This window comes from Cavia porcellus, unplaced genomic scaffold (assembly GCF_034190915.1).
Source record: "Cavia porcellus strain 051 isolate PalLab524CR breed Dunkin Hartley unplaced genomic scaffold, mCavPor4.1 scaffold_24, whole genome shotgun sequence".
Lineage (NCBI taxonomy): Eukaryota > Metazoa > Chordata > Mammalia > Rodentia > Caviidae > Cavia > Cavia porcellus.
Genome location: NW_026947507.1, coordinates 33713722 through 33741291, shown reverse-complemented (window position 1 = coordinate 33741291; position 27570 = coordinate 33713722). Strand labels below are relative to the sequence as shown.

Here is a 27570-nt window from a genome sequence, read left to right as displayed (position 1 = left end):
AACTGCACAGGGCAGCTGGCAAGACATGAGGCTGCAAGGTACAGGTCTGGTCCCTGAAGGCAGAGCTTGGTCTGCTCAAAACTGTGAGCGCAAGAGTCACATTCTCCACATGCTTGCTGCTTTTCTGATTAGAAGATACAGAGACACTGTGGGTAACTTACATTTAATTTAATATTTATTTTCATTTTATATCCAGAGGTCACATTTTCTACATTAAAATATAATCATGCTGACAGCCCCGCCCCAACCCCTCAGAGAAAAAAGTGAAGAACTTTACACAACTGGAGAGATGGAATGCACAGAGTAGGGAAGCTGCCACTGCACCTGAGTCACACAAAACACAAGGCGGCAGGACGGTGACTAGGCAGAACTGTGGAGACAGCTCAGGTTCACGCCAGGCAGGGGCGAAACGCTGAAACGCTATCACTTGTGCCACAAGACTGCTCTGAAAAGGCAGAGCTGGGTCAGCAAGCAGAACTGACCGAGGACTTTCCAAAGGGTGCTCTCTGACAGAGTTGAAAATATCCACAGACTCGAGCCCTCTCCTGCTGGCTGTCCTCAGCATCTGGTAAACACTTTGGAAACTTAGAGCAGTGTCAGCGGTCAGCATGCAGAGTGTCACCAGCTTGCTTGCTTCTTGTATCGTACCCCGACTCTTTCCAAGCAGTAACTCTGTCAGAGACTCTTACTCCTCTGCATGAAACCCGCTGAGGGTCACTGTGCATTCCACCGCCACGGCATGAATGGCAGCAGTGAGAGCTGCAGGGGTCTGGGTGGCTCCCCGGGAGAACAACTGGACACCGCAATCCCAGCTCCCAGAGGAGGAGGAAAGGACACCCTTCCTGCTAACTGTTTACTGTACTGGAAAGAGCAGTGGACAGGAAAAAGTCATCTGCCTGGCGCAGAGAGACCCACAGGCACACAGCACCCGGAGAGGACTCACGAGGCGCCTCCTGGCTCTGGTGAAGGGAGGCTCCTTTCAGACGTGCCCCTAAGTTCCTAAAGCATTTTAGCTTCAGAGCGACACCCTCCAGCGGGCTGAGAGGTAAGGTCTGGGAGAACCCAAACAGTTAAGACATTATTAGGCAACTGACTACACCATTATGTACAAATACATACATCTGTAAGGAAACGTCACCTCCACCCGCAGCTACTTTAAACAAAGCACTGAAGATCGGGCTCTCAGAGTAAGGATATTTTGAAGTCTGTTAGCAGTATGGACATTGCAACACTGGCACATATGTTACCTACTCTTTGTTTTTAATTACGGGGTAACACAGTAAACTCCCACACAGAGGTAGGGATGAGGAGTGCAAAAGGAATCAAGAAAACAACCCACGTTTCACAAGAGGGTCACGCCACGGAAGAGCAGCAACTAATGCTTTGTGGAGTCTCGAGGATAAAATTCACTCAGGGTGCTCTGAGGGATTCTCTTCAGCATCTCTTTGGGAAAGATTCGGAGCAGCTGCCACCCAATGTCCAAAGTCTCATAGACACTGCGATTTTCGTAAGGACCTTAAAAAAAAGTGCAATGAATTAATCACAAGGTGCTGCCAGCTTATCAATGGTAAGTCAGTTATTTATCCTGTTACAATCAGAAAGCACTGTGGGCATAAGAAAGGAATCCGGTTAGATTCTCAAGACTAGATGAGACTGCACGTGGAACAGAAGGTACAAAAGAAACACGAAGGGAGAAGCCAGGGGCCACGGCCAAGGGCGGCCCAGTGTGTGTCTGTGCCTGGGAGAGGGGGCCCGCCTGAGCCCCTGCTGTTTACCACTGGGCTGCTTCCTTGGACACAGACTCTGTGTGAGGAAAGCAACCCAGAACACTGGGCTGATCTGAGCGAGACCTGGAGAGATGCTCAGAAAGCCTCCAAAGCCAGTCACACAGATGAGCGTGGGTGAGGCTGGCGGTTTTCAAAGTCGTTACTCTCAACAGCACAATCACCCTCATCACTCAAGTTTCACTCACTCAGTCGTCAACCCAGGAATCAAGAGTGGCTGTAATTCTGGGTTCCTTTCCTGGAGAACTTTACTCCATGTGTGTACTTAAGGCGCTGAGGTTAAAGAATCCCAGTAATCATGTATATTTTGGAGATTTTAACATGAATAAGGTATTAGAAAAGCACATGAGGAGTCAAGTGTGCCTCTTGAGGCATAATTTCAAAGTAATATACTTTTTTTTTTTTCTTAAATTGGTACCGGGGATCGAACTCATGACTGTGCTTCCAAGGCAGGCACTTATGCCGCTGAGCTAAATCCCCAGCCCCTAATATACTTGTTTTAATTATCACTGAGTCATGAACGGGCAAGCAGAAGCCTGGAAACTCACATGCATAATGCATGGGAACCCGCTGTAGGCCTTTTAGTAGAGGGACTACTGATAAATGACTGAAGCGACCCTTGCGTCATGGAAGATGCTAGAGAAGCCGGCACTCCTGGCCAGCAGTGGTGGGGCCCGAGGATTCGGTACACTCCCAGGGCAATGGCTCCGCCACCTCCCAGGCACTGCACCCCAACACACAGACCCCAGCCAGAACCTGCACTGCGGCACGCTTCCTAAGGGGCCCCATAGCTCCTCAGAGTCGGAGAAACTCTAGACTAACACACTGGAGTAGGCGTGGAAACACAGAAGGGCAGTGTATTTTAAAGGACAGCACACAGTAGCAAATATGTCACCACTGGAGAGTAACTGAGAAGGTTAGGAATGATGCACAGTTACTGAGCCAGGTTAACCAGGACAAGATCCTGCCAAATGTAGACAAGGCCCACTGCAGGTCAGCTGGAAAGAACAATTTGGTTCTGGCCCTCCTGCACCCCAGGGGCCAGTGGCACAGTCACAGCAGCATCTGTAAGGCAGGTGGAGACGTGGGAGCTCAGAAGAGGGTAAGGACAACGTGCGTGGCATCTAGAGTCCACAGCAGAATGAAGTCAGTGTTAAGGGGGGAATAACACCAGTAAAAGGTGACTGAGCTTCTTGGAATATTAGCAATTAAGGAGCAGGAAGAGAAGAAATAAGAAAAGGAGATGAAAGCTGAGGAATCAACAAGTCCCCCAAACCAAGGGACATTGTTACAGAAAAGTTCTCAGGAGAGCTGGTCACGGGGGCGGGTGGGCCGGGCAGTACACAGCGGGAGGGGAGCTGGCCTTCAAAGCACAATGAAGCATGCGACAGCAGGAGGGCAGCGAGGGCAGGCACTGCAAGCAAGAATTCTGGGAGGCTGAGGCAGGAGGACTGGAAGCTCCAACCCACCCCAGGCAACCAGTGAGACTCTGTATTAAATAGGGGCTGGAACTATAGTTAAGATCCTCTCAAGATGTTTAGAAGACAGAGCGGAAGAGGCCCCAAGGTTAAGTTAAAGACAAGGCAGGCGGCAAGAAGAGCTTCTCTACTCAGAGAGCAAACTGTAGGGAGACCAATGTACGCCCCTCAGAAGGGAAGGTCTTGGGAGATGGTCTTCTTACCCTGACTAATGAAGTTCCTCTCAAACTTCTGCAGAAACTCCAAGTACAGGAGATCGTCGGAGGTGAGGGCTTCCTCTCCCACCACAGCTTTCATGGCTTGGACATCCTTTCCAATAGCATAGCACGCGTACTGAGGAGAGGAAAGACGTGAAAACAGGTATTTGGGCACAGCCGCACCCGTGCTACTTCTGAGGCAACCTCAGCAGTGTGCCAGCACTGCGCCCACAAAGCTCCCACAGGAAGACTAAAGGGTTTCGCTACAAAGTACTCTCCCTGGGTGAGAAGGCCTCGGGCCACACAAGGCAGACAGCAGCCACACTACAAAAACATTCTTCCTTCACCTGTCAATCAGCTCATATTTATAGCATTGAAAAAGAAAACTCATAAGCCAAGCAGAAATCCACCTCAAAGTTCCACTCCAAAAACACTTGTGCAGCAGTTTACCATTTCTATGGACATACTTTTACGGACAAAAGTGTATTTTCTTTGTGTTGGGTGTATAATCTCATGAATACAGAAACCAAAGACTTTGTAGAATATGTAAAAATATATCCTTCAGTTTTCTAGTGACTTCCTAATATGTTAAACAAGAAACAAGAGTATGCTTTTGAGAATGTTACTACTAAGAATTAAAACAAACTTATGGTTTGCTTTTTTTTTTTTTTTTAAATTAAAAACTAGTCTTAGAGAACTGGCCATGGTTTCCAAGCTTGGTAGTGTTAATGCTGACTATAAGCATCTCTTCTTAGGAGAAAAAGTCTGCTTTGGTTTAAACAAAGCCTAGGTTACAATTCTACTCGAATGGGATGAAGAGTGAAAGCACGGTAGGAGAGGGACAAGGCGGCTTGAGCACAGCAAGCCTCCCTCTGTGCAGCTCGGGAGGGCTCACATACCAGCTGGTTGGACACATCCGCGTGGTCCTTCCTCGTCATGCCTTCTCCAATAGCGGACTTCATTAACCGTGACAGCGAGGGCAGTACGTTAATAGGTGGGTAGATCTGGGGTGGAACAGAAGGGAAAAGTAATTGTAAGTACCAAGGACAAGCCCTACTGGACAAAGAAAAACTGGGAAGTCACTATTACCCTTTAAAGTACATAAATCTAATGCATTTATTTCCTGGATGGTTCTAATATCTTCTGGGATCAAATGGTGGTAAGAAACACTTTACAGCATAGCATTTCTTTTTTGCTTCACAACTGTTTGGATAATAGAAGTGTGCCACCATGCCCAGCAATGTTCCTTGAGAATCAAACCCAAAGAACCAAAATCTGTAATCCTACAAGACCATCTGGAAAAGCTATAAATTTTCAGCATCTGGCTGGTATCAATTCTGAACAGTCTTTTAAACTGACTCAAAAAAAATCATACATGAAACAAAAAGAGTAATCATTCCCCCTAAATGTTGATTTTTGATGTCAGTTTTTATTACAGAATCATCAAAATTCTGCTCCTCTAATAATAGTATGACTGGCGTATCCCATTCACTATGGAACAGAACACCCTAAAATATGTTTTCTGACCAGCTAACTCCCTTTGTAGGGTCTGCTAAGTGGTCAGCCTCAGAGCGGCATCCTAGTGTCCGATACCTGTCTGTTGTGCAGCTGTCTGTCCACGTAGATCTGGCCCTCCGTGATGTACCCAGTCAGGTCAGGGATGGGATGGGTGATGTCTGCCGAGGAGGACACACCATATTAAGGACATGGCCCTCTTGTTATCACGCCCATGCACAGCTGATCAGCACTGCCCGGAAAGCACTCTTCACTAGACACTTTTGTGAAGAGAGATCTGTCTCTGGGCTGTGTAATGTGCCCCTCATTAGACAACATTGGCCACCGAACCCTTGAAATATGGCCAATTAAACTGAAGAGATTAATTCCAAATTCTTTTTAATTTTAATTAACTTGAATTTACGCAGCTAAAAGTGCCTGGTAAATACTGAATGAGCCCATTTAAGCTGTTTAGTTATAGCAGTTCAGATGTGTTAGCACCACAAGGGCATCAGGCCACACTCGTAAGCACTCTCTCCTACTCAGACGATTTCTCATGAAAATATTAAATAAAATTCCACTTTAAACACAAAGCTCTCTCTCTCTCTCTCTTTTTTTTTGTGTGTCTTTTTCCTTTTTATAGGTACCGGGGATTGAACTCACGACTGTCTGCTTGCAAGGCAGGCGCATATGCTGCTGAGCTAAATCCCCAGCCCTCACACAAAGCTGTCTTACAGAAATCTGTCCACTTTGTATTTACTGACAGAACCCTTGGAGGCCACAACTGTCTCCAACGGACATGAGACAGTTCATCATGCAGGATAGGGGGAGGCCAGGTAAGTAAGACAACACTCATCAGGCATCCATCGAAAGGTCACACAAAGCAACACATTTCCGTGACTGTTAGATTACACACAGCAGTTCTGGAGCTGCTCCTTTGAAAGCCGACACTCTCAGGTCAGAGGCCTAGCAGCGCAATGGTTAGTATATACAAGTTCAGGCTGCCTAGGCTGTGAATCCATCACTTCCTGACCTGGACAGGATACTTCACGGTGCAAGACCCCAGCACCTGCTCAAAGTGCCGCGAGGATCAAACGAGTGAACAGCTCTCAGAGCAACGCCCCATGAACTGTCAGACATTACTGGTTTTGAAAGTATCTTATAGAATAGATTTTTAAAAACTGAATTAAGGACAGCAGGGCGACACCCTAGAAAGAGATTTAGGAGAGGACTTCTGAACAGCCATGCCCCAGGCCGTGCTGAGCACACTCTCAGACAGGCCAGACAGGGTGAGTGACAGGAAGAGACTTCTCCCTGCCCCTGGCTGAAGGTTGTCTCTGAAGTCTCATGGCCTGTACTGTATATGCTCTTCACCTGGCACTTTGTGTAAGCTATCTTACACCACTGGGCATGAACAACACTGTCTCCATATTCAACGGAGAACACAGAGCCTGACATTCCTTACATCTAAAACAATGCCCTGCAAAAAGCAGCTACTCATTAATACCTAGTAAGTAAACATTTAAAATTTAAATGACAAGGAAAATTGGTTTTTGTCCACAAAAGGAACAACTTTCAAATGAAAACATTTATATAGGTACAATTAACTAGTTAAAGCAAGATCTGAGAAATTAAGCTTTCAAAGGAATTTAAACTCAAAAAGGTAGGTGGTGACCCTGTTTTACAACCAAAGTCCTTACAATACTGAGCTCTGTTATCATCTAAAGAACAAGACCTTACCATCATTGGGCATGGTGAGAATGGGGATCTGAGTAATGGAGCCGTTGCGGCCCTCCACTCGGCCTGCACGTTCATATATCGTGGCCAAATCCGTGTACATGTAGCCAGGGAAACCTCGTCGACCGGGGACCTCTTCCCTGGCTGCTGAGACCTACGGTGAGTAACGAAGAACATCACATACCAGAAAGACGATGTGAACTTAGTTAGAACACATTTTTCTGAACACGCCAGCTACAAAGTTTAAAATCCCATCCTTTCATTTTAGATACTTTTTCTTTATTTCTTTTTGGGGGGGGGGGTAATTTGGAATTGAACTCATCACCTTGTGCTTGCCAGGCAGGTGTCTGCCACTGAGCTATATCCCTGGCACTAGATAGGATCTCAAAGTGATGGTTTAGAAAAATCCACAAAAAATATAAATTCAAATTTCTCCGTGGCAGAAATCTAACAAGTGAAAACCAACATTTTTCTTTCTGCCATAACATAAATCTTCAAATGGTCTGCTAGAAAAAAACCTCATTGCAATTTTATAAATGAAGAGAAATTAATTCTAAAACTGTGACAATATTCTGTTTGTAAGACTTATTTCAAGCGTGAAACTAGCTGTATTTGTATGAAGCAATGCCAAAACATCAACAGACAGAAAATATGCACCTGAAATAGCTGTTTCCTTTTGTAGTTAATATTTCATGTAATCCTCTAAGCACCCTACAAGAAAGATTGTCATCCCCAATTTACAGCTGCAATTGGGGTCACATATTTATTAGTTTCTCATATCATAGCACCAGGACACTACTCAACAGCACACAGTATGAGCGGTAATAAACGGTTGTCCTGAGAGACACTTGTCCTGGAGTTCAGGCACACATGCTCGCCTGCGATTGCCAGAAATCTAAAGCAGCAGCGGCAAATCTATGACACCAGTCATATTTGTTTTTCTTGTAAGACAAAAGATCTTACTGTATGTATAGCTGGCTTTTCCAAACTAAAAGGTCAGTATTCAGGTTTAGTTGCAGGGTTGGCATTTTGTATAAGTGGGTTGCAGTTTGGGGACTCGTCTCTAAAAGGTCACCATTGCGGACCTAAAGCATCACCAAGAAGGCAGTGTGGTCAACAGACCAGTAGTTACAAGTGTGTAATGAGACAAGACATGCTTATTCTTATCACTTTGCAACCTGAACATTGAAATACAGCCTTAACAACCTTTAAGAACCAGTGTTAAGTCTGTCATTATAGTAGAATCAACATTTTGCCCCTGGGCCCCCAAAGACTGATGCATATCCCTTTATGCTAAAGATTTAGTCCATCTCTAAGAGTTGCCAAAGTCCTATAGTTTCAGTCTTGCTGAAAAGTCCAAGTTCCAAGTCTCAGAGGAGATTTAAGGCAAACTCTCAGTTGTGAGCCACTGTACAAATGAAAAGTTAAAACACGGAAAAATAGAGATATTTTTATTCCAAAAGTTACAAATAGGGAAATACAAAGGATTGGGACCGAAAAAAGTCCAAAATCCATATGGCAAACATTAAATTCCATGTGCACACTTGAGGCAAACTGTGGGCACCAAAGGGCTGGAAAGACTCCACCCCTCTGGCACTTTTGTGATTGTAGCTCCCAAGGCTTCACTCTTGGGCTAGTTTTGCTCCCTCCTTGCAGGTTTCCTTAGATGGCCCCTGGTTTTGGATCTTTCAAACTTCTGGGGTCTCCACTACACATTTGGCTTTATACTCACAGCTTTACATGCTGCCCTCTTGGGCACACTGCCTGGCCTCCCAGGCCTTCTACAATCAGGGTAGAAGTCTTCTTAACGCCATACTGTTGTATTCTGTGTACACCTAAAACCAGCACCACATGGGTGATGTCAAAGTTTGCTGCCAGCTGGAGCAGTAGCTTGGCTTTCCTCTCCCTTGGCTGCAGGGGTTGAGTTCTTGGATTGCTGGGCACTCTGAATCCAATTTTAAGGAATGAATCTTTTATGCTGTTGCTGTTCTGGAACATGACACTCTGCAGCTTTCTCCTCAAAGCATTCTTTCACTTTTCCATGTTTAGACTGCAAAGGGTAGACTTGCCACTTCTTGCAATGTTCACAGGCTATCTTTTAGATTCTTCTGTTCCTTTTCAGCCATCCTCAGTTCTATCTTGGTAGTGTTCGGCTTTACTGGAATTTCCTTTCTTGCCAAACTCACTTTTTTTTTTGTCTTTTTCTTTTTTATTGGTATCAGGGATCGACAAACTCACATTTTAAATCATCCTGCTGAGGGGCTGGGGATTTAGCTCAGCGGTGTAAGCGCCTGCCTTGCAAGCAGGCAGTCGTGAGTTCAATCCCCGGTACCGATAAAAAGGAAAAAGACAAAAAAAAAAAAACAAAAAAATCATCCTGCTGGACTCTTTGTTCTTGATTCTCAATATAAATCTTATTAAAAGCCCCCAAAATCACCATGCCACAGTGTCAACATTTTAACTGCCTTGAAATTTCTTCTGTTAGGTTAATCAGTCCACTGCCCTTAGTCTCAGGCAGTCTCCGGATATGCAGACAAACTTTCTGCCAAGTCATCATAACACACATCATCAGGAGTTCAAAAACCAGTGCAGTCCTTCTTTCCAGCAGAAACCTTGCAAGCCTGGTCTTTACCAGCAGGATTTCTATCAGCCTTCTGGTCTCCTGAACTCTGACCAGAATCTCCTGTACGGACAGCCCAAGGTGTCTCAGCGCTACTCTTTCAGGTGGTATCTCCAAATCTTTTCAAATCCTTCCCACAAGCCATTCCCAAAGGCTCCTGAACCACATGCTTGGGTATAGTCACAGCAAGGACTCTACTCCTGGTACCAAATTTTGCCTTGGTTATTTTTCTCTTGTTGGTGAGACAAAATATGTGACACTCAAAATTAAGGAAGGAAAGATTTATTTAGCTTACAGTTTATTGATGTTTTAGCCATCAGCTGGCTCCAAAGCAGGGTGTCACAGCACAGGGGCAACAGTTTAAGGTAGTGGATGTCAGAAAAAGCAACAGGATAGCTAGGCTTGGTGGCTCACTCCTGTAATCCTAGCACTGGAAGGGCTGAGGTGGGAGGATCATTGCGAGTTTGAGACCAGCCTGGGCTACAAAGTGAGCTCAAGGCCAGCTTGAACTGCAAATCGAGACCCCATCTCAAAAAAGACAAAAAAAAAAAAAAAAAAAAAAAAAGGAAGAAAAAGCCACAGGAGCACAAAAGGAAAGTGAGGAGAGTAAGTCTTTTTTCTTGTCCTACACACTGCAAGCAGGTCACCACCCCCTAGGGCAGGTGTAGTACTCACACCTTCTCCATACCTTCCTCTTGCACAAGATAAGGATGCTTACAAAATGCAGACCCTGGTCCCCTGCTGAGTCACTTAATTAAACTTCTAGACTTCTCAAGGTCACACAATAAATCAACCATTACAGACACTTTCATTGCAACTGAGCAGAATACATTTTTCTGAATCTAATAGTAAGAACAAAAATCAGGGTTTGAAAATGGTATATTTTTCTAAAAATTTTCCCTTTTCTAGTAGCTCATTTTTGTAATATTTTATACAAGTGCTGGTCTATTATGGCTCAGAGACCAGCAGTCCATCATTAGCTGGCCTACAACACTATAAAAGAAGGAGGTAAAGTCATGCTATGAGATTTGAAGCAGCTAGGTATTTATACAATGTGCTTCTTTGGAAGGCTTTTTCCCTTTTCCATGCTTAAAAGAAAAATATAGGTCAGGCATGGTCGAACTTGCTTGTAATCCCTGCACTGGGGAGGCTAAGGCGGAAGGATTGTTGCAAGTTCGAGACCAGCCTGGGCTACAAAGTGAGTCCAAGGCTAGCTTGACCACATAGTGAGACCCTGTCTCAAAAAGCCAAAAGAAAAATTTACAACAAATTTTTAGTAACGTGATTAGAACAAACATCCCAAAACTTCTGGGTGGTATGAAGAATCTTTTGTGTTCTGCAATAAGCAGTTAAGTCTTATGAAGGAAGGTATTCCTAAGAGATGCTGCCAGGCTATTTAAATTCTACCACCATTAGAAACAGAATTCTAAAAGGGACAAAACTAAAACGCCCAGGAGAGCCAGGGATGGTATCGCATGCTTGTAATCCCAGCACTCAGGAAGCCGAGGCACAGGCATCACAGTGACTTGGAGTTCAGCCAGGGCCACATGGTGCACTCACGGCCATGCTGAACACACTGGGAGACCTTGTCTCAAGAAACAATGAAAAACAACGAAAAAGAACAAAAGAAAGAACCTCCCAGGACAGTAACTCAATGAAGAACTTACAATTTATTCTCTTTTCCAGTTTGTTTTTAGATGATGGCGACAGTCTAATAAGCAGCCTAGTAATTTTAATCTCATCCTCTGACATTTCCACCAAGGTGACACAAAACAAGTGGCATTTTCTTTTTGATTAAGGTATCCTACTAATAAATGAACAATAAACTTTAAAATGTGATGAAAGAAAAAATGGAATCTTAGGGTCTAAATAACCCTGAAAATTAATCCACTGTGTTTAACTGAGGAAAAAAAAAAGCCCAGAAAGCCAAAGTTACCTCTCGAAGTGCTTCAGCGTAAGAACTCATGTCTGTCAGGATCACCAGCACATGCTTCTCACACTGGTATGCCAGGAACTCAGCTGTGGTCAGAGCCAGGCGAGGGGTGATAATTCTCTCAATACTGAAAGGAGATGAAGTCTTAGGTCATTCAAGCCAAAAGTAAAAATCAGTTCTGGAAATAATAGTAGATTTCTTTTTAATATTTTTAATACACTGAGAGTAGAGCAACCATTAATCCAAAAATTCTCAAATAAGGCAGTTGGTTCCAAGTATTTATGTAAGAACTACTTACTGCTATAAAGTTTATTATTTTATAAATACCCTGTGATTTCTCAGAGGTACACAATTTTTCAAAACTGAGAGATGGTGGTAAGGAAAAAAGGGAATAAAGAAATGAAAGCCAGACTGCTCAGATAAGGAGAAAGTCATTCACTGAATATTAGTTATATGGAAATATATAATCATACACAATATATATGTGTTCATGAGATCTCATTTACTGGTCAAAGTAACTTGTGAGACAAGTATTATTTAATACATTTTATGAGCTTCAGTGTCTAATCTGCCCAAGGCCAAACAATTCTCAAGAAACAGGGCTGAAATTTAAATATAAATATAGGCTTACATCGTGCTTAAGCCCACAGGCTTTCATTATCATATTACACATTGGTTTCTCCCTAGTCTCAGGTAAAGCTTCTGACCCTTGGCCTTAATGAACAGAAAGAAACAGTTCTCTTTACTTACGTTGGGTCATTAGCCAAGTTCAAAAAGAGGCAGACATTGTCCATTGAGCCATTTTCCTCAAAGTCAGATTTGAAGAACCGGGCAGTTTCCATGTTCACCTAAATAGCAATGACTTCATCAGTGCGGGGGACAAAGGTGAAACTGAGTCTAAATTATTCCTTTTTTAAAAAAATTTCTAGTACTCCAAAACTTTTCCCAAAAGCCAGACTAAGAGTAAAGAGCTTGCTTTGACACAATGAGTATTATCAAGCGGGAAGAAAATGCTAACTGTTAATCCTTAGTTGGCAAAGCTGCATTTTTCCTTTAGATCTTAGAGATGAAGTCAATTAGTAATGTATGTGTAGCTTACTATGCTGCAGTAATAAAACAAGCCCTTAAGTTTACGTGTCATACTAAATCAGAAGAACTCTATACTTACACCCATAGCAGCAAATACAATTGCAAAATTCTCCTCACTGTAATCCACTACATCTTTGCATTTCTTTACCAAACCAGCCTGGCGACAGATTTGAGCTGCAATCTGAAGAGGAGTAAAAGAACTGAGTCAATATCTGAAATAACATTTCTAGAACAAATTAACTTTTATCTTAAACCTTTAAAACTGTAATATTTAATGAAACAAGATGTACCAGAGGACATAATAAAGAAAACTACATATGTTGTATTTTTGCTAAGATACAGAAATGTAAGCAAGAACACAGATAGGGATAAAGACTCAATGTAACTGGATCACACAAAGAATATTTATTTCCTTTCCAGTTAACAATGATGCATTTAGAGTTCATACCAAACAGACTTCAGTTCTCACCTCATTGTGTGGTAACCCTGCAGCAGAGAAGATTGGAATTTTCTGCCCCCGAGCAATGCTGTTCATGCCATCGATGGCAGAAATGCCCGTCTGAATCATTTCCTCTGGGTAGATGCGACACTGAGGATTGATAGGCTGGCCTAATGCATTTCCAAAAGGGAAATCCTTACTATGTCTGCACATTATTCATGAAGTAGGCATCAAACCAAGTTAAAAGAAAAAGCATTTGAAGATTCAAACTATATAAAGAATTTCTCTTTACCCTTAAAAAACAAACATCAGTTATATTTTTAAATTTGAAACTTGAAAAATTTCCTCCTTGACCCTTTACACTCACAAAACACAATATAACAGAACTTAAGTCCCTAAGATGAAATAAAAATTACAGCAAATAAAAGACAAATCCTAATTTCAGAGCCACAGTTTAACTTTAAACATTCTAATCTACCCTAGTAGTACTTTATAGTATCTTAAGATATTACCCAAAATTTTAAGATAACTTCTATGCAAAAATTGAGTAACAAAATAACTGCATAATTTATAACCTACAGAGAACACTGGTTATATACTTAAGAATAACGCACTAAAAACCATTCTAGTAAATGTACAAGTGAGGCCACTTCCTTCTAGGCGCAGAAATCTAATTCAGTGCTCCTACCCATGATGTCAAGGAAGTCTTCAGCCAGCACAGCAGGGCCTCGGTCAATGGGCTTTCCTGATCCATTAAATACTCGACCTGTGAAACAGTGACAAGGTGAACACAACAGACCCTAAAGTCCATGGAAACACATTTCAAGGGCAAAGGATCTCAGCTTGGAATTAATAACAACGCTCACTTACCGAGCATATCTTCAGACACTGGCGTTCGGAGAATATCTCCAGTAAACTCACAGGACGTTTTCTTGGCATCGATGCCAGAAGTCCCCTCAAATACCTATCAAAAGAGAAAATTAACCAGAAGTCTAAAAGCAATTAACAAGATAAGCATTTGCTTAAAACTTTTACTGTCTGGCCCTTCATGTGATGTAAGAAAACCTCTCTTCCCATAATCAGTGTAGGAACTATGAGGGACAAGTTAAAGGGACCGCTGGCTCCACTACAGTTTTGGTTCCATTCCATAATCAGTGAATTCTCTCTCCTCTTGTGATGTGCTTTCATTTTATTTATTTAAAACAGTATTTCCCCCCTACAGCCACTAATCAACTGCTACAGTAATGCCTAGAAAAAAACAAAAAGTAGTGCTTTTATGTGTTTTCAATTAGGCACAGTTCAACAGGCCCGGTGTGGAAAGCTGACGCTTACCTGAACCACTGCTTTGGAACCACTGACTTCCAGAACCTGCCCACTTCTCTTTGTGCCATCTGGTAATGTCAAGTGGACAATCTCAGAATATCTGGGAAACTAATCAGGAAGAAAACAAAGGATCAGTAACCAAGAGTTGAAAAGCTCCCCAAGTTGCTCTGTGTGCAGCTCTACCACAGCACGTTACATGTGTGACCCTCCTATGCAGGTTTATGCCAGGAGAAATCCCGGTCATACGCACTAATAATACACAGACTATGAATGTAGCACAAAGTACTTCATAGCTTAGAAAGACATGCATGATAATTCCATTTATTGTTTTTCCTCTGTGTGCATGCCCTGAAATCCTGACACTACAGAATAGTATGAAAATTCCAGATATCCCTGTTTCTACCACTGAGAACTAATGTTTAATTTCTGGCCTCTGCATGTAGCCACCTGTGTACTAGATAATAGGAAGGTAAAAAGTTATAATAATTACTACTTTAATAAATTAAATGTTTCCCTAAATTTAGTTCTTTTTAACTAGACATTTATTCCCCAATCAGCCAATTTTTTAATATTTGAAAATACATGTCTCTAAAAATATATGTTCATTTACTGTACTAAAGATTAAATAATGTCATTTTGCAACTTGCTTCTCTTACCTGACTTTAGCATAATAGAATATCAACATTCACCATAACTGATCACCATTCTGAATTACACTGCAAAGGCACTGTATTAATCTCTCTGTTAATACAATTACCTTTCCTGTTCATCTTTGCTAATCTTGTATTTTCTTACTCATCTGTACTTTTACTGACTCTGGATATTAATCCTTTTGCAAATATTGTCTCTTTGTTTTATGAGCTATTGTTCTGTATGATTTCTACATCTTAAGAAAAATCTTCCACCAGAAATCATAAAGTCTTCAATGTTGTTATGGTTTGTGTTTGGATATCCCCCTAAATCCTCATGCAGTCATACAGGCAGGTTTCTAGAATTTGTGACTCCTGGTCTAGTGCTGAGATGATGGGTGTGAGTGCTACAACCACTCTAAAGTAGGTGGCTGCTTACAGTGTAAGGGACAGAGTCTTCTCTGTGCACGCCTCCCTTCTGCTCTTGTTGCTTCTGGTATCTGCCACCACCATGAACTGCTGCTCCTCTGTCACATCTCCCTGCCTTGGAGCCAGCTGATAATATGGTGTCAGGTATTTTGTCCCAGCAACCAAAGAAAAATAACCAAGCATAAGTCTTTTAATAGACTTATGCTTTATTTTGAGCCTTAATACATGTACATTTATCTTTGGCACCTAATTTTATTTTTCTCATTTTTGTTTTTCATATGGGAAATGGATTTCTCCAACAATATTCTGACAAGCACAAGTGATTTTTGTTTTTGTTTTTTAGTGCAGATAGGCCTTAAACTCTCTAAATAGCCTAAGCTGCCCTCAAAGTGACAAGGATCCTCCTACTTCAGCCTCCCAAGTGCTGGGATTACAGGTATGTGTTACCATGCCCAGCAGCATAAGTATTTTCTACAGTCTCACAATGTTGAATTAACCAAGTGAAAAATCCTTAGATGAAGAGTATTCATTTTAGGGATCTTAATTTTGCTCACCGATGTGTTTATTTCTTCACTGAATCTCCATGATTTATTATCTCCTATTGTGCAACTTGAGGAGAATCAATACCTTGACTATTTTGAATCCATTCATTCACTCAAAATAAATGTGATCATTCAAAGTAAGTGGACTCTCCACTAATTCTGGGTGTTTTTTATGATCTTTTAATAAAGTTTGACCTTTTCTATACTCACTTCAGGCACAGAGACTACTACTGACTATGCAGACTGCTTCTGCACCTAGCAACTCTCTTCCTCACCGTTTCTGTTTGCCAAACCCAAGCCATTCAATGGCAAACTTAATCACATCAACAATGAATGACACTTGTTCCATTCCTAATCCCCTTCTATTCTAGTTTTTTCCCTGCAGCACCAATAAATGTCAAGAACAAAGATAACAGTGATAGTGACAACAGGTATTCTCATTTTGTTCCTGAATATGACATTATGATATATATGAAAGGTGAATCTGTCCTTAGTCCACAGTTCCTGTGATTGTCTAAGTGACAGGAATCACAAAGGTAAAAGGAGCATCTTTTATAATTCATAACGAATCCTTTTTAACTGCACCTGGGTACCTCAATGACATTTGGAAAGCCCTGAAGGATACTGGGAGAATGAAGGCACTGTTTGCCAGGGGAATAAGCTCCTGATTAGAGGGGTTGGAACTGCCACCTGATCCTCTGTCCTGAGGAGAGGAGAGAACAACCGTGTGACTTAGTCACCAACTGGCCAGGATTTGACCGATAATATCTATGTAATGAAGTCTCGATAAAAATCCTAATTAAAGGGCTTCAGAGAGCTTTGGAGGTGGTAACAAGAATGTGTCCATGTACTGAGAGGCTGGCGCATCTCAGTTCCAGGGGTACAGAAGCTCCTGTGCAGAGGGCCCTTCAGGACTCACCCTACATAAACCTTCATCTGGATGTCTATTTGTACCCTTTAGATCCTCTTTGCAAAAATCAAGAAATAAACTGTTTCCTTGGGTTTGGTAAGCTACTCTAGGAAACTGCAAAATGAGAAGAAAACCCTCAAAAGCCATGTCAGATAGTAGCTGTGGGTAATGTACAGACCAGTGACCTGAAGTGACAGGCAATGATAGGGACAAACCCTTAACCTGAGGGATCTGTAGTTAATGAGAACTGAGTTAAACCAAGGGGCATCCAGTAGAGTGTATGCTGAAAAACTGAACTATTGTTCAGAAAAAATCCACACACTGGGTATCACAAGTGAAATGCTGAGAAAGCAGGATAGAGGAAATAAGATTTTTTAATGGATTTAAATGAGAATGTTTCTGCAGTTTCCCTCCTATGCTATCTGTTGTAGGTGGTGGTGGTTTTACTTTTCTTGCTGTTGTTGTGTGTAAGTGTTTTCTGAGACAGTAAGACAGTATCTCATATGTAGTTCAGACTGGCCTTGAAATCACTATGTAGCCCAAGTTGGCCTTAATGTCATGGAGGTCCTCCTGCTTCAGCCTCCTGAGTGCTAAGATTACAGGCATGCACTATACCTCTCAATTTTATTCACCAGCCTTTTCCCACTAGAGCTATACCACAAAGTGTGTTTAATAAAACTGTTTTACTCTCTTAAAATTACTTCTTTAAGCCAGTTATGGTGCTATAAGCCTATAATCTCAGCTACTTGGGAGGCTGAGGCAGGATTACCAAATTCAAGGCCAGCCTAGGCAACTTAGTGTGTTTCTACCTCAAGAAATAAAAAGGGCTGCAGTATTTGCAGCTCAGTGGTAAGAGTGCTTGCCTAGCATACTTGAAGCCCTGGATTCAATCTCATGCAATGTACTCCTTCCCCTATTAAAAAGCCCAGATGTTTCCCAAGTCTCTCCAGCTCCTGCCTCTCGCAGCATCCTACTTACCTCTATAGCACTGCTACACCCTTCTGTAATTATACCTCATCTCCTCTATGACTCTACGTGCTTCAGTGAGGAAGGCCCACTGTGTTCACCTCTGTTTTCTGGGCTGAGCTCTGAGCTTAACAAATCTGAAACCTAAGCATCTGGTGAGCTGTTTCTCAGTAAGACTTACTATTATTAAAAATTCCGTATTTAAAAAACATGAGCTAAGCCGCTGTGTGTGTAATCCCGACAACTTGGGAGACTGAAGCTGAAGGATGGTGAACTCAAGCCTAGCAAGGGCAACTTAGTGAGACCCGTATCCAAAAGAAAGCCAAAATTATTTAGCAAAGAATACGGGGAGCGGGGGGCAGGGACAAAAAATGAAGGACGAAGAGACACTTTAAGCTTCCTACTATTTTCCTTAAAAAAAAAAAAAAAAGCGTAGGTTCCAACTGTGCACAACCTGAATGTGACACACTAGGCTCTGATGGATCTGCAGGCAGTATGAAACCATGGGCAGGAGGCAAACTTGCTGGGCACTTTGCCCTTTCAACTTGATTTTGGGCAGTGGGGCGGGGCAGGGTGGTCACATGCCAAATATACCTAGCACCGTTAGCCTCTGCCAACAAACTAGTCACTGTGTGCTTCCCTCTGATGCAGCACAGTAACAGCCAATGTAAAGCCACTATTCAAGACAGCACATCACATGAATGATACTCTCTGAGGATACTCTGCCAGTACCGCTCAGGCAGGAAGCTTGGCCAGGGAGTCTATAAATTACATTCCATGCTTCGCTTTCTAAGATAACAGCAATTGTTTGTAATTAATTTTTTTGGTAATTTTTTACATATAAAAGTTAAAAAATGTGTCACGATTGGTGTAGGCAAAGACTTTATGAACAAAATCCTGATTGCACAGGAACTATCACAAAGAATCAACAACTGGGATCTCATCTTATTGAAAAACTTTTACACAGCAAGAGAAACCACCAACAGAGTGAAAAGGCAACCAACAATGTGGAAGAAAATGTTTGCCAGCTGTTACTCAAACAAAGGATTACTATAGAGAACATATGAAAAACTCAAAAACAAAAATTCCATCTTCCCAGATATAAAGACCCCAAAATGGGCAGCTGAGATGAATACACATTTCTCAGATGAATAAATACAAACAGCAAATAAATGTATGAAAAAATGCTCAACATCACTGGTCATTCAACAGATACAAATTAAAATAATACTGAGATTCCATCTCACCCAGAAAGAATGGTTACTATCAAGAAAACAACCAATAACAAATGCTAGAGTGATTTTGGTGGGGGTGTAGACTGGCACAATCACTGTGGAAATCTGTGTGGAGATTCCTCAAAAAACTAGAATTGGAGGTCCCATCTGACCTAGCTAGTTCCCTTCTGGGTATCTTCCCACAAGAATTAAAAATATGATATCACAGTGATGTATGTGCACTCATGTTTATAACAGTACATTTTGTAACAGCTAGATCTTGAAAAATAGCCTAAATGCCCACCAAATGATGAATAGATAATGAAGATATGGCATTTTTATACAATGGAGTACTACTCAACCATAAAAGATAAACCTGAGACTTTATAGGTAAATGGATGCAATTTGAGAGACAATACTCATAAGTGAAATAAATCAGACATGCCCATGTAAATATCAGATTGTCTTTATAGGTAAATGGATGCAACTTGAGAGACAATACTCATAAGTGAAATAAATCAGGCATGCCCATATAAATATCAGATTGTCGTACTAATGTGAGAAGCTGAAACAATTGTATATATATATGTGTGTGTGTGTATACATATATAAATCTACACACACATATGACAGTTAAGACAGTTATACTACTGATTTCTCAGAGTTCACTGAAGAGAAAGGTTTGCACAAGTATTGTTCAGCCAATTAAATGCAGGTATCTTGTACTGAGTAACTGATTTGAAGATAATGATACGCAACATATATACCACTATTACCCCCTAATTATTGTTTTGAAAAAAATTTTTTTTTCTTTTTAAAATAATAGTTTAAAAAAATGTGTCACGACCTTATAACAAATTGAGTACATATACTCTATGCCCTGGGGTTTTAGTCATTACTGAGACAACTGGTTCTTGTATATTCATTGCTTGAATATCAATACCAGGTTCTCTAAGAAAAGTAACAATGTTTACTTAACAGATTAAACTTTAGTAGAAAAGATAATACAAATATTATTAAAAATAACACATGGCAGTCTAGGACAAGAGATATAAAATACCATTTATCTATGTAGCATATTGAAGGTTATAAAATACACATGTAGCGATTACTCATGTTTTCCTGGTAAAGCTGTTAAGCAAGATTTTTTTTCCTCTCTGATTTTGCAGACAGAGCTCCAAGCCACAGCAGAATCTATACTAGATCAGGTACTAGAATCCTGTCTTTTGACTTTTGATCACAAACTTTTGTCTCCTATATAGATAGCACTGACGTTCAAGCCACACAACCTTTTAAACAAAAGTTTAAAGACTGTTACAAAAAGTTTATAGTATAGTGGAGAGGCCTTAATACCAGGTTTTTAACTAATAAATAGACTGTGACAGGGTGGGATTACCTTCACATGATCCAAGATCACGAGTGGACCATTGACTCCAGACACTGTCTTATATGCTGAAAAAAACCACACACACACAGAAAAGTCACATTTAGTCAAATAGTCCAAGAGCTTATGTTATTTCTAAAAAGCCTCTATTACACCTTTGAAAATAAGGAACACTGATAGCTACGCACATTTTCAATGAATTTGTAAAACACGCCTTTACAATTTTTCATTTTGAATCTTACTGTAAGGGGCTAGGGATTTAGCTCAGCGGCATAAGTGCCTGCCTTGCAAGCAGGCAGTCGTAAGTTCAATCCCTGGTATTGAGAAAAAAAGAAAAAGACAAAAAAAAAAAGGAATCTTACTGTAAGTAAGCCACTGTTCATCAGAAAATAAAACAAGGCACAGAGGCTGCCCTTCACAAGTTCTGCTCTCATGGAGAGGGAGATGAGGTACACAGAGGATTCTATGAGCACAGCAAACAGGATACAGAGCAAGGAAAATCTTTATAGAAGAGATGGCATTCAGCTAAGAAGATGAGGAGGGGAAAGGGATCTTAATGGCTTTTTAGCACAGTGACAAAAATTACAATGAAAATACGAGAAAAGGTAGGTTACAAGGTAAAAACATGATTAAATAAGTCATAAAAACTTGTGAAGGATTGTAGGAAATGGAAGAAAAAAGCCAGGGGTCAATTAAGATATGAAAAATGTTCTTTAAAAAGAAAAAAACAGGTGGGTGGGTTGTTAAAGAGACTGCTGTTAACCACTGTATGGTATGCCACAGACATATCCTGCTTGTTTATTTTATAAGGTATGACCCAAATCCCCCATATTAGAAAGAGGTACTCATTCTTCCCGGCAAGAGCAACAGTGATTAGGCATTAAGAAACACAGAACTAGTAAGAAAGAGCAATTCTAACAGACAAATTCAGAACTCACAAAATTCCATAACCAGAACACCTTAAAAAATAATATTTGAAGAAAATGTACTACAAAGCCTGAAATAATTTCTATGAAGCTGTTCACCAATGAAGAATTTAGGAATTTTTCACTTGCTTGATTTTTGAAGTCTTCTATTGAGCTTGGACAGTTTGCTGGCACAAACACACAGACTGCTAAGAATGAGGAAACCATTTAATCACCAGACTGTCTGCCCAAAGGGCTGTGGAATTTAAAAGTGCGATTCCCATGGCCTGAGGAGGGAGTAAGGGCCCTGGTGCAAATGCCAGGCCACAGCAGGCAAGGAGTCCCATCCTTCACACCGATGGCACGTTTACATCCAGACACCTACATGTGCTGCATGCATCAGTCACCCTGACGGACTCAATAGAGGCCCCCAAGACAGTTTATAAACTTTGGATAAAAGGAGACCACAAGGTGAAAAAACAAGCTACCTGAATGGATGAGAGTGTAAAAGGACCAATATTCTCCTTAGCAATACAGACTACATTTACTGCATGTTCTTCCACTTTTAAGAAACTGCTCCCCATTATTTTTGAAATAAGCTACTTTTTTTTTTTTTTGGTACCGAGGATCGAACTCACAACTGTGCTCCTTTAAAAAAACAAACAAACAAAAAACCCCCTATACTTCCAACATTTAAAATGTTTGTTCATGATTCTCATTTTATAAGACTCAGAACATTCTGTTGTTGTCACTGGTCTCCTCATCCTCCTCTTTCTTTGCTGGTTCAAGGGGTTGAGCTCAATGTCTTATTCCCAGGCTGGCTTCAAACATACAATCTTCCTGCCTCAGTCTCCTGCATAGCTGGATTGCAGGTGTGCACTACCATGCCTCACTGTGAAACATATTTTCTTGAAGTTCAGTTTTCACAAACACAGAAATGCAGGGTTTTTCAAACCTTGAGTTAATGTGTATGGTGTAGGGAAGGAAATCTATAGTTTTCAAATTTACAAGATGCCTTGCTCAGCACGATGGTGCAGGCCTGTAAACCCAGCATTCAGGAGGCTGAAGCAGGAGGACAGTTGCAAGTTTCAGACCAGCCTAGGCCACAAAGTGAGCTCAAAGTCAGCTGGAACTGCACTGGGAGACCCCACCACCCCACACAAAAAAGAAACTGTCTTGAATAAAATGCAGCATTATTAAAAGCCCCCAAAGTCTTCAAATTCTCTATTTTTGCAAAAAGACAGTATCTTCTTTTTCAAATTCTAATTTACAACTGTGCTTCAGAACTGCAGGTTTAAAATTCAAGCTAATTCCACACTACAAAGTTTTGCCAGTCACAAGCAAAAAGCATGACCAAGTAAAACATTAGTCATGGCTTTTCCTGGAAACAATGTGTAGAGCTGACCTCTATTACTTCTCAAAGATAAGATTCTACTTCACCAAGTCCTCTCAAAATCTGCAACAAGGAATACATACATAGTCTTTAAAGTCAGTAAGTGAATCTCACAAGTTCACTGATGGACATCAGTACCACCAAGACATATCTCATAAGTGCTTGTTAGAATTCTCATTTAATCTCCATAACATATGGTTATGATTTGTATCTGGAAGCCCCTAAAGCATCATGGCATCGTGGGGGGGGGGCGGCAGGGTTTTTGGAGGTGGCTGAATTCGAGTTTGTGATTGATTCACAGTTCAGTGCTGGAATTCAGGGTATGAGTGCTCCACCTGTCTTAGGGTGGGTAGTCTGGCATACACTATAAGGGAAGGAAAGAGGTTTGCTCTCCTGTCCTCTCTTGTTGCTTTTGGTATTCTCTGCCTCCATGAACAGCTGCCCCTCTGCCATGTGTCCATGCCTGAGACAGTTGATTTGTTCTGAAACCTCTAAAACTGTGAGCTAAATAAACTGCTCCTCCTTTAACCCTGGGTATCAGGTATTTTGTTCCAGCAAGGAGTGAAAAGTAACTAAGATACATACCAATGAATGAGCTATTATTTAACGTTTCCAAAGATTATTCTCAGAGAAATTTACTTGTCCGAGGATGTGAACCAGCAGTCTGGCTCCAGTCACTTGTTCTTTAATACTGCAGGCAAATTTGAATCTGAACTAGCAATGCCATAGTAGCGGATGTCCTTTTTTTTTAATTTTTATTTTTTTGGTGATATGGTACATTTTGGCACTTACTTGCAAGAATTATGTAGCAAAAAGACTCAAAATAATTTCGTGACTCTGTAATTTTAGCTATGAAAAATAGATTCAGTTTTTACATTTAATCAACCAGCCCATATTGCCCTTGTGTCCACATTTTTTGTGAATAGTGCAAAACAATCTTTCTCCTGGGGAGTCACAGCCACCGACAGTCTACAGAGAATGGAGTGTCTGATGAGAGACGCTGCAGCAGTTTTCTGTCACTGAAAATCATGAAAAGACCACTTGTGTACAAATCGGAAGAGAAACATCCTCAGCACAAATTAAACTGACATATAAATAAATTTCAGAACCCAAGCGAAGTAAAAATAGCACCAAGGTTTATATTTGTACCATGGTTTTAGAGCATTTTCAGAGTTCAGCTTCACAAAATTTGCAAGGTAAGCAAAGCTGATAGATGTTAGCTCCAGCATAATTTAAAATGATGCGGATGATACAGTTCCAGCACTTAGGCTACAAATACATAGTAAGAGACATTTCAAATACAAATCACAGCTCTTTCCATGGTAATGAAACTTTGTGCAAAGAACTGTGAGCAGGAAAGAATGGTACCAAACGATACTTTTTATTCTTCCACAGTATTCATCCAGCCCCACTCACCTGCAGTCCAATCAGAGGTAACAGTTTGAAGTTTCACTATGGAAGGCAGTTGCTCTTAAAATGCCGAAACCCAATCCCAAACTACTTATCAAAATCATTCTTCACTTGAAAGCATCACAAGCACACAGGCAGGCATGGTGAGGATACTAGAAGGCTGATGACATAGTAAATACAAACCTACAATACATACTCTACACATTTTACAACCAAAGGTCCCATCTTCAGCTCTGAACTACAGCAGGCAATCGATGCTTACGGAGTAACATTTTTAAAACCCCCAAAACCCACAAAGGTTTTACGGAGCACATATTTTTTCACATCACACCCTCTGCCTTCTGCAGGAGAAGAGATTGTTCAATGCTATTAACCACCCTCAGTGCTTGTGACACACTCAGAGAAAAAATTCGACAGCCATTGCACAATAAGAGCCCCAGTCTGGAAGCTCCGCCTTATGAACAAACAAAAACTCAGAGCAGTCATCTTCTGCTGCACAAGAAGAGCAAAGACCTAAGCCCGAGCGGGGGCCAACAGAAGATGCCTCACTGACTTTTCTTAGGACTTCTGCTTCACGGTGTCAGACCCTGAAGACTAGCTGACCTGTAACAGGGATGGCAAGCCTTTTAGAGTTTTCAGTGATACAAACAGCTGCTTCTGGCACATGTGCCACAGGTTCATCACCACTGATCAGAGGTCTCGAGAATAGCAAAGATCACTGAATTTGAAACATCAATTTAGCACTCCAAAGTTCTGTTATTTCCCAACCGTGGTCAAGGTTTAAAAAGAAAGCAAGTTTTTTTTTTCCCCCCTGTGATTTTAGACATTCAACTAGTGTTCAAGATTACTAACTTCAAGCTGGGCACTTTACTTTCCATTTCAACAGCTGTGTAATCATGAAGCTGCTTTTAAACAGCATCTAATTTGTACAGAGGAGTTGCCAATATTACTTCACTCAAAGCCACACATTAAATAACTGTAATTACTTAAATTTACATGGTATTATCAATCTTTAATTATAAAAATTAAGATGTTACTTAAAAGTACTTTACTTAAAAGTATTTATTTTTTTGGGGTTTTTGAGACAGGGTCTCTCTATGTAGTTCAGGCTGGCCTTGAACTCAGATTATCCTGTCTCAGCTTCCTGAGTGCAGGGATTACAACAGGGATGTGCCACCATGCCCAGCTCAGAAGCATTTAAAACTGTGAAACACAAAGCCAGGTGTGGCGGCACATGCCTGAAATCAGCAGTCAGGAGGCTGAGGCAGGAGGATCCTTGTGAGTTTGAGACCAGCCAGGGCTACAGAGTAAGCTCAAGGCCAGCCTGAACTGCACAGCAAGACCCTGTCTCAGAACAAAACAAAACAAACAAAAAAATATTGTTCAACAGAATCAAAAAAGTAACAAAATAGGAAAAAGATGATATTTAAATGTGGTTAGTTGTTAACCTATGTATCACATTTCTTAAGCACTTTAGACTAATGCATAATTCAATCAGGTATCCTAACTTCCTATTGATTCCATCTACATTAAAAATATATCCACTTATGGTGTGGTGGCACATGTCTGTAATCCCAGCACTGGTATGGTGACACAGGAAGACTGCCATGAATTCAAGACCAGCCTAGGCTACACAGTGAGTTGAAGGCAGCTCTGACTACATAGGACCCCATTAAAAAAAAAAAATCTACCCACTCAACTCTTAGTACAAGGGGTTTTAATGCAAGCTATATTTTTTAAAGTTATAAGACATCTTCTACGTCAGGCACCAACTGGGGTGCCTGGGCGCAAGGTGCTAGGGATACAAAAAGAGGATCCCTGATCTCTACATTTCCACTTTTAAGCATTATGTTTTATCAGCAGGAATTGCATCTTGAGAGGTTCTTCAGCCACCTGACTAAGTACACATAGAATGTGGAGAAATCACAGTCATCTTCCTAAATGACTTACAGACTTAGGTACTCTTTAACACAATGTTATTAGTCACCTGATATTCCCTGCTCTGGCACTGAGTGATTATACGAAAACTATTCTACTCTTAAAATCTTTTTTCTAGTGGCACCACTAATGTGTGCATCTCTTCCGTCCAAAGCAAAGCATAACATGCAAGTCAGAAAAGAGAATCTGTAATTCTTAGGAATAAATGTACTGCCAAGGGTTATATAACAGCGTGGTATCTATCAATCTGCTAAACATTTACTCCAGCTCATAATAATCCCCTCCTGACCAGGCATTCTCCAAGTCTACCAATTTCCGATGTAAAAGGTGCATCTCAGCAATCTCCACTGAGTGTGTTTTCTTCCTCACACTGCAGTGCTGTCACATGACCCAGTTGACAGATCAGGATGGGATTAGTCAGGCTCTAGACTGCCCCACTAAAACCTTTCATGTGAGATTCTTTTTAACCAACAAGCCACCCACAAACAGGCAGGCTGGCAATTAACCAGTGCAAGCGCTGTCTCACTACCTGGGAAAACAGGAGGCACTTTGCAAGTTTTAAAGAAACATTTATTCCAGAGCTCATCTCCAGTCCTTAAGGAAGCTGTGAAAAGATTTGATGCCACCCAACTGTAATCTTTAGTAAGCAAGAACCATTTCTTTTGGAACTGAACTGTCTATTTAAACAGGCAGCTTATTATGTCCTTTCATACTCTAAACACCTAAACAAGCCTATGTAGGTATGAGATGGGCAAAGCTGCTTGCCTTTCCCAAAGAACCTTGCTCGCAACCCAGACCGGTTAACTGGTCAGTAAATGAAGCAATGGTGGAAAAAAAATGCCTGAGGAGAATTAAGAAATCAGGATTTTTAGTTCCTGTTCTGCCAATAACTAGATATCTGAAGCCTGTGAGTCCTAGCCTTCCCAGAGCCTTCCGGGCTTCTCACTTGTAAAATGAGAGGGTTGGACTGGATGACTTGCAGGGTACTTTTCAGCTCTAAGGTTCTCTGATAACTATGTGTCATGTGAAGCAGCCCCCCGCCTAACGAGCCCCATCTCCCTCCAGCAGCGGCCTGACCTCCATCCACGAGAGGTCTGCCCGCGTCAGCGAGGTCACCGAAGGTCCGCGCTGGGCAGGGGCTCTCCACCCCCACTCCCGGGGCCTCAGCAGCCAGAGGGGATAGGAATAGCGAACAGCGTTAGCCGGACTCCAAGGCATTCGAACAAGGTCAGAAGATTAAGGTCCGAGTGACAGGAAGTGACCCTGTACGACAGGCAAGTGCCTGAGATTGCTCCAGCCCAGGGAAGTTGGAGAAGATGGGGCCACAACCAGGAGCCCACCGACCGCAGGAAAGTTCCCCGTCGGAGCTCTTGTCCTCCGCCCATCTGTGTCACGGAAATGCAACATGCACATTCCTGAGACAGTTCTGGGTGCGGGGTGGGGGAGGTGGGAACACAGTAGGGAAAAATAAACCCCACTGCTTACTCGCTGGCTAAACAGGTGAGTGGGACCAAAGGTTAGACTAAGAGGCAAAGACGGGGTACGTCTTGCTTCTTGATACTCACTGAGCCGAGGCTGGGAGAGGTAGTTCCTGCTGACTGCCAGTGCCTGCTCCCGAGCTCCCGCCACTGGCCCACTGGTGGGCACCGGCAGCTCGGGTGCGGCCCCGTTCACCATCCCCCGCATCGCCCGCAGCGCCATCTTGTCTCCTCCGTCCCGACTGGCCCCGCAGGAGCGCCGCGCAGGCGCAGATATA

General features: G+C 41.8%; 1 protein-coding gene across 1 annotated transcript; it reads right to left on the bottom strand.

The window, feature by feature from the left end:
• Positions 1–153: 153 nt before the first annotated feature.
• Atp6v1b2 (ATPase H+ transporting V1 subunit B2) lies at positions 154–27570 on the bottom strand. Its single transcript, XM_003479342.5, has 14 exons — positions 27380–27570; positions 20181–20236; positions 14104–14202; positions 13642–13735; positions 13460–13537; positions 12802–12941; positions 12412–12513; positions 11994–12091; positions 11247–11370; positions 6694–6844; positions 5053–5135; positions 4359–4463; positions 3466–3595; positions 154–1515 (listed from the first exon to the last, which is right to left on the bottom strand). The coding sequence occupies exons 1-14, from the start codon at positions 27513–27515 to the stop codon at positions 1376–1378; spliced, it is 1536 nt and encodes a 511-aa protein (XP_003479390.1). The 5' UTR covers positions 27516–27570; the 3' UTR covers positions 154–1375.